At 37.9% G+C, this 8,185-nt stretch overlaps 1 protein-coding gene across 1 annotated transcript; it reads left to right on the plus strand.

The window, feature by feature from the left end:
• The first annotated feature begins 984 nt into the window (after positions 1 to 984).
• LOC131428507 (uncharacterized) lies at positions 985 to 5,429 on the plus strand. The gene is made up of 7 exons (XM_058592498.1): positions 985 to 1,356; positions 1,444 to 1,599; positions 1,658 to 1,959; positions 2,149 to 2,272; positions 2,997 to 4,853; positions 4,923 to 5,046; positions 5,114 to 5,429. The coding sequence occupies exons 1-7, from the start codon at positions 1,202 to 1,204 to the stop codon at positions 5,138 to 5,140; spliced, it is 2,745 nt and encodes a 914-aa protein (XP_058448481.1). The 5' UTR covers positions 985 to 1,201; the 3' UTR covers positions 5,141 to 5,429.
• Positions 5,430 to 8,185: the final 2,756 nt, after the last annotated feature.

Consider the following 8,185-nt stretch of genomic DNA (forward strand, 5'->3'; position numbering starts at 1 on the left):
GCCTGATTTCATCATATTTGAAAATGAATCATCACAATAAATTATTGGATTACGTTGATAATATATTTAACTTTTTTAGCGATGTTGGAAGGTAACCATTTATTTTTCTCAACGTTTCTCATTTAGATTATTTTTTATTGTGTTGGTAATTTTCACCCGAAATTAAGTGGCGCAGACCAGATGCAAGTAAATATTGTAACAAAACGGGTTCGATTTTGTATTGCGTTGGAGGATGAGAAATAGCACAATTATGTATATAGTTTTGGCAATATGTATTAAATCTGTATCCTGCATGAAATTCGCATGGACGTATACAAATCAATACATTACAGGTAATTCTGTATAAATGGCAACTTTGTTGGTAAATGAAAAATATAAACACAGTCTAGATGACAGACAGGATGTTTTTGATAAGGTAACGTGGCGACATCATGACATATGCGTGTACTGTCCCAACTAAAGGAATATTCGAAATGACCGTTAAAATGATTGAAGAATCTAATTTGAGTGTCCTGTCTGTGAGTCTGTGACACAAATACAACTATTATTTTGTGAGTCAAACTCATTTTCATTTCACGATTTCTCCGAAACTTCGTTTGTGGATCCTAATTTAGTCAAAATGTGTAGCTTTAGTCCACGAAGCGTTTAATCGAATACTGGTTGTCCTGAGCTTTGTTGTTAGAGCTCATTTTGTAAGCACTTTCTTTTCAATATTTTAATGTTGATGAATTACAACACGTTTCTGATATGTTTTTGGAACAGGGTGCGTAATGCTATGTATCTTTCGGAAAATAAAATATAAGCACCGAGGAAAACACGCGACTGGTGGCAGCAAAGATAATATCTTTGGTAGCAGGTCGTGTCGTCGGGATCACTCTGCTTACATTCGCTGATCATGTTTTTTTTCAGTGTAGGTTTTAATGTAACATCATTGACGAACCCCTTTGTTACGTGTTGATTATTTACTGTCACTTGGATGTCACATACGAAACGTCATTAGCAGATTTGATAAGTTTTTCCACTAGCAAATTTTCAATATTGAAAATTCCTGTATAGGCTTTTTGCTATCAATTTTTTTATATTAGGAAGAAATAATTATCTTACTCTCGTGGCTAGGCACTCGAAACACTAAAATTCTTAATCACTTAATCACAAGTGTACGTGTTGTATCCTATTCAGTCGACAACTACAAAATAGAAAAATGCCTCGCGTCAATTTTACCAGAACTGATCGAATAGCACAGATGTCTCAACAAGAGCAACTTATCGCTCAGAAGCGACAGCAGATTTTAGAAAAGCAACGAACTCTGCAAATGGCTAAACAAATTGTCGCTGAAGCTAGTAAAAACAATGCGAAGTAAGTAAAAAGTATCATTGAATAGATCAGCGATATGTATCAAAGAAAAATAGATACCTTATATAATATGCCGTATTTTCTCAATAGTACCGAAGAAACGGAACCGGATAAACCAGGCGGACTGAAGATACCTTTTAGTAACGATGGATCGTTCTTAGAAAACTTTAAGAAGCTTAGTGAAAAAATTGCAAAAAGCACCGAGGATCAGAATAAAAGGTCAGCTGAAGAAGATGCTTCCAATAGGTACGGCAAATGCTGAATCATTTTATTTTCTGTATAACCTAAAGATTATAATTTCTAGTGAAAAAAAATTTAAACCGGATGAGGAAGTGCTAATAACAATACCACCTCCTCCGCCACCTCCAGCACCACCTATTCCGCCCAGTATCCCGACGGTGCCAGTGGATGTTGCGTTTGCAACGTACTATAATATGTCGCAACCTGCACCAATTATGCCACTGATGCAACCAGCTCCATTGCCTCCGCCGATTCCAGATGCCATCGTGGATATTGCGCCACCAATTGAGCAGATGATAAATACGATCGAAACCACACAGCCACCGGCGATAGAACAAGTACCAGAGGTGGGAGCCAACTGTAAAGGTTAGTAAGAAAGCAGTTATCGTGATAGGATATTATGGTGGAATGGGTTTGGGGTCGGGTAAAGTAACGATTAGAACAAAATAATCTGCGATTAAAAATTGTTTCACTGGATTTGCCCATTCCACTATCTGCTTCTATCACTGTTGAGAATGACCAGTTGCTGTTCTTTTAGTTATAATTTTTGTATAGTATTTTCAGAGAATGATAAATTACCAACAACAGTTGAAGAGTTGGTTGAATTGGTTGCCGATATCGGTGATGTTTATGAAGAAAAATTAAGTTCACGTAAAAATGAATTGCATCCATCGCTTTGGTAATTTTTTCACTTATACATATATACTTACATTCTCCTACTGCATAATAACTACAATCAACTGTAAGCACGCACGGAGACAGCAGAGCACACGCGATAGAAGCCATCAGTGCTGACCCACAGGAGCATAGATATGGTTTAGCTAAACGACGGCAACTGTTTCGATTGTTTTTTGCGAATTGTGGTAGTTATTTGGAGACATGGTTATGTGTAATTTTGCTTACTTTCTAAGTACATGCGAATATTATCCCAGAAGTTCGCCGTCGCTTTTAGGAGAAGAACTTCACGGTTGTTTTTAAATTTTTGAGAAATATTTTGTTCAATCAAGAGGTATACTAAATTTGATAAATTTTTTTTTTGGGTTTTTAACCTGATATAATCGAGTCATTAAATCAGGGCCGCTTTTAATGGCACGTTACTCGGTCTTAGAGGGCTATTGACGGAATCTAAAGAAAAAAAAAACAAGTCATTCAGATAGGGGCTCACAAATCAATCTTGCCCCCGCGCCCATTAATACGTAAAAGCAGCGCCTCGTTATACATGGTTTAATAATTTGTGACAGCATTGAGTATAATCTAATTTTAGCTACCATACTCGTAGAAAAACGATCGAAACTTGTCCGTCAAGCCAGTATATTTTGTAATATACCAAGAGTTCAGTGTTAAAAATGATAAATTTCTTTTTATATTTTCATGCTATGTTAAACCTTCTTCTCATTGCGTAGGTTTTTGTTTGACAAACAGTCAGAGCCCTACAGAAACTACCGGCATATGATTGTAGCTAGACTGTTCAAAACGGCAGGTATAGAGCATGCTCTACCGCCTCCGCAACCATTTCACGCTCCAGAGTCGGCTGCGGATGATTCCAAGTATGACCCGGAAGATGTTTTGGATGATACCAACATGGAGGACGAGCCGAATGTCATGGTCGATCAAAAGGAACCGCAGAATGACGAACCGATTCAGATGCGGCCCAACTACTACGGCGACGAGCAACATTTTTACGATGATAAATCTACAACTGAGACTGATTCCGATACCGAATATGTCCGGGAGGCACGGAAGAGAAATTTGAAAAATTTAAAGCGCAAAACTATGAATGCCGGAAATGTGCGAGAGGACAGTACAACCGATACGGATGACGATTTCGGCGAATCATCGGAGGGCAAGCAAGACACACACAGTGAAAAGGGAGGAAGTTCCGGTGGGGGTAAAAATGTTCGTCAAAAGCATAAGAAAAAAACACGATGGGGGGACAATGCTGAGAGTACAGAAGGTCACGATTTGATTGACGATAGCAAAGGCTCAGCAGATGCTTCCCATAACAGTACTACTGCCAATTCCGAGCTGCCTTCCAGCTCACACGGCACACAACCGCAGCATCCGAATTCCCGCTTGAATCCCGGTTTGTTGCAGTTTGTATTTCAGTGCTTCGGCACTGTGGATGTTAGTCCGGAAAGTTGGAAGCAGGCAGAGGAGCATTTCAGAATCCGTTTACTCTATGAAGATATGTCCAACAAAATCCAAATCCACGAACGATTTATGAGCAATCGGTTAATGCGCAGTGCCGGTGGCGGCCAGATAGAAGTAGAAGAGGACCAACGTTTGAATTCGGACAAAATGAAAGCCGTTTTGCTGTGGATAAATGAAATCACAACATTCTACGAACGTTTTGGTGTAGTTAATTTGGAAGAATTTCTCATGCGAGATGAATATGAAAGCTTCTTTGATAAATATCGAAAAACTAGTGATCGTCAACCGAATTTTGAAGATTACAAAAAATTCAAACTTGAACAAGCAAAAATAGTTTCAACAAATTCCCGTGGAGAATATAGTTCTACTGATTCGGATTTCCTTGGTATGAAAAGAGAGGACGTAGAAAACATGGATGGGAATGAGCAACTAGGTTCCGTTTCGAATGAAAATGACAAAAATATCAAACGTCGTAGAAGCCGTTGGGGTGATCAAATTCAAAACCAATCGGTACAGGCTTCCTCAATGCCTAAACCAATGCCAATACCAACTCCCGGTCCTTCCTCCTCGAACTTTAGCACTCCAAAACTTAGCACAGTGGGTCGTACGGATCCAGCCTTGTTGGCTTACGTAAGGCAAAATTTTGGAACGACTGTCTTATCGGAAGAAGATTGGAAGAAAGCAGAAGATCATTACAAAATAAACCTTCTGTACCAAGATATGTTGAGGAAGCGCCAAGAAATTGACAGATTGGCTGCCTGTGGGAAGTTCAAGTACGAATATGATTCGGATGAGGATACCACAGGGGGCACTTGGGAACATAAACTTCGATCGCAAGAAATGGAAGCAACACAATTGTGGGCCAGTGAGCTTACAAAGAAATCCGAAGGAAAGCATCACATTGGAGATTTTCTGCCACCGGAGGAGCTTAGAAAGTTCATGGAAAAATATGATGCTCAGAAGAACAATCGTCTGCCAAGTCTGAGTGATTATAAGGAATATAAACTAAAAGAGGACAACGTTGGCTTTCAAATGCTACAGAAGCTGGGCTGGAAAGAGGGACAGGGGTTGGGAGCGGATGGCAGCGGTATTGTTGATCCTATTAACAAGTAAATTTCATAGTTTATTTATTTTCGTGTTGAAAACAGCGACAGAAATCTTTCTTTTTTATTTTACAGAGCAGCGCAACGTGATAACCAAGGGTTGGGAGTTGTAACAGATAATCCCGAGGTGGATGATAACGAGTATGATGCGTATCGTAAGCGCATGATGCTTGCCTACAGATTTCGACCAAATCCGTTGGTATGTTTTCAACGACATAATAGAGTATTTGTGGTTTGTAATTATTTCTTTTGAATTCTTGATTTAGAATAATCCCCGCAGAGCGTATTATTGAATTATCGAATCCGTATGTACACTGAGTGTATGAGGACCTACGTACACCATTCGGACCGAACATTATTGATAATATCAATCCGCCGCTTAATGACGGAGACAATACCCATGCCCAAACATGCCCCTCTTCAGTTTTCCATCTATTAATTGTTCTGTTTGTTTATAATCTCGATAGTTTTGGAATTTGTCGCAGGAAATTTATTATTTTTACTACCATAAAGATAACTGCATTAATTATGATTAATACTTACTATCTAGTTAGTTGGAATAAATGTTGCATATAGCCAAAATTACTACAACATCCCAATTTGCTTGAAAATGTTGAGAAAATGTTTTTGTTGACTCTAGCTTCCTTCGCTCCCCTCCTCTCTTTTTTATTGTGGGTTCACCGGTCGGGCAGCTGAATAGCGCAAATTCTGAACCGGACCCATTTATGGATCCAGGATATACAATATCAATTCAACGCCTGACGAACTAGTCTATGTTGACCAACTAAACACTGGCGTTAGCCCGGAATTGTGCATTTATCCTTTCCCCATTTGTAAATTAGGATATGTGTTGCTGAAATATTTACCAAAAATGTTAATTATAATTATACTTACTGGGTACGGTCACTGTCCTTTTATGTATCTTTAACATAATTTCCTATTAATACAAGGCAAAAATAAAGCACAAAATAATAATGGTCGTAGTGGATAATGAATGATACTGTTTCTGAATCGCCAGGGAACAAGTCCTCATTCGTCCGAGCTATATTCTTCTGATTTCGTAATTTGTCTCGACCATTTTTTCAAACAATGATTTTGTCAATTCCTTCATTTTTTGTTTGTTTAGTATTGTTTCATGCCAATTCTGTAGAGGAATTCCACTCCTATCTATGTCATCGAACATGTTATTTCTTACCGAGTAAGCCGGCCAACCTCTCTTCTTTGGAAGTGGTATTTTGTATTTCAGAGCTTTCTTTAGAATTCCGTTTCCGCAACTTCTTATAATGTGTTCAAGGTAGTTGAGACGTGCAATTCTGATGTTATTATTAATTGTTTTGTTATTTAACCAATTGGGAGCTATATGTGGATCATACCAGCACTGTTGAATCCATCATATAGATGGTTATAATCCATACTGTGGAGGTGGTGATAACACCAACACGGTTTTAATTCGGAATGCTTCAACTGCAATTATATTTATTTTAGGTTAGGTTTTAACAATTTTCATTTAGTTTATTTACAATTATTTGGTGAACCGGTTGGATTAATGAGCGGGTCTTATCAAAAACCACTTGCGTGGAATTATACACCGAAACCTTAATTTACGAACTAAACGGGGGTTCGTAAATAGAGGAAGTTCGTAAAAAAAGTTTACGTTATTTGGGATTTGGTTCGTAAAATAAGTTTACGTTATTTGGGATTTGGTTCGTAAAAAAAGTAAAAAACGTTATTTGGAATTTACTTCGTAAAAAAGTTTTGTGTGATTATTGTGGAAACCGCGCATCATATGTTTATTTTCGGAACGGATGTGAAGAGTAAGTGCAAGAAAATGATGTTTGGGCTCGTTTCAAAATCCAAGATGGCGGCTTCCGGTTTATTGAGATTGCATAAAACCCCTAACAATATGGGTATCTTCGGAACGGAATTGATGAGTAGATGTCGGAAAACGATGTTTGAAGTAGTTTTGAAATTCAAGATGGTGACTTCCTGTTTGTTGATATTCCTTGAAACCCCTAACAATATGGGTATTTTCGGAACGGGGTTAATGAGTAGATATCAGACAACGATGTTTGGGGTAGTTCTGAAATCCAAGATGGCGACTTCCGGTATTGGCGGTATTTCTTGAAAATGCTTACAATATTGGTATTTTCGGAACGGGATTAATGAATAGATGTCAGAGAAGGATGTTTGAGTTAGTTTTGAAATTCAAGATGGCTACTTCCGGTTTGTTGATATTCCTTGAAAACCCTAACAATATGGATATTTTCGTAACCGGAATGATAATTAGATAGCAGAAAACGACGTTTGAGGTGGTTCTGACATCTAATATGGTGACTTTCGGTTTCTTGATATTCCTTGAAACCCCTTACATAATAGGTATTTTCAGAACGGAATTGATGAGTAGATGCCAGAAAACAATGTTTGGGGTGGTTCTTAGATCCAAGATGGCAACTTCCGGTTTCTTGATATTCTTTGAAAACCCTTACAATATGGGTATTTTCGGAACGGGATTTATGAGTAGTTGTCAGAAAACGATGTTTGAGGTGGTTCTTAAATCCAAGATGGTAACTTCCGATTTGTTGATATTCCTTGAAACCCCTTACCATATTACTTTCGGAAAGAGAATTAAAAGTAGACGTCGGAAAATTATACTTGAGGTGGTTTTGAAATGCAAAACAGTGACTTCCGGTTTATTAGTATCTTTTGAAAGTTTTTCCCATTTTCCTTTAACTTGGTATTCCTTTAAAACACTATACCGTTCCGAAAATACCCATATTGTATGGGTTTTCAAGGAAAATCAACAAACCGGAAGTCGCCATCTTGAATTTCAGAACCACTTCAAACATCATTTTCCGACATCTACTCATCAATTCTGTTCCGAAAATACTCATATTGCAAGGGTTTTCGAGGAATATCAATCAACCGGAAGTCGCCATCTTGGATTTCCAAAATACCTCAAACATAATTTTCCGGAATCTACTCTTTAAACCCGTTTCAAAAATACCCATATTGTAGTAGTTTCCATGGAGTCGGAAATCGCTTTCGATGAATGACAAAACCTCTTTTTACGAAGTAGGTTCGTAAAAAAAGTTTACGTTATTTGGGATTTTGTTCGTAAAAAAAGATTACGTTATTTGAGATTTGGTTCGTAAAAAGAGGTACGTAAAAAGAGGTAACGTATAAAAAGTGTTCGTAAACGGTGGTTTGGGTGTACCGTTCCGGTATACAGAAAATCTTTAGTTACGACTACACGTGGCAGGTGAAATCTACCAGCTGAAATCTGTATCTGCGATCTTCGCAATGTAAATATTGTAAATAACAAAGTGACAATTGTAAAT

This window comes from Malaya genurostris, chromosome 2 (genome assembly GCF_030247185.1).
Source record: "Malaya genurostris strain Urasoe2022 chromosome 2, Malgen_1.1, whole genome shotgun sequence".
NCBI lineage: Eukaryota > Metazoa > Arthropoda > Insecta > Diptera > Culicidae > Malaya > Malaya genurostris.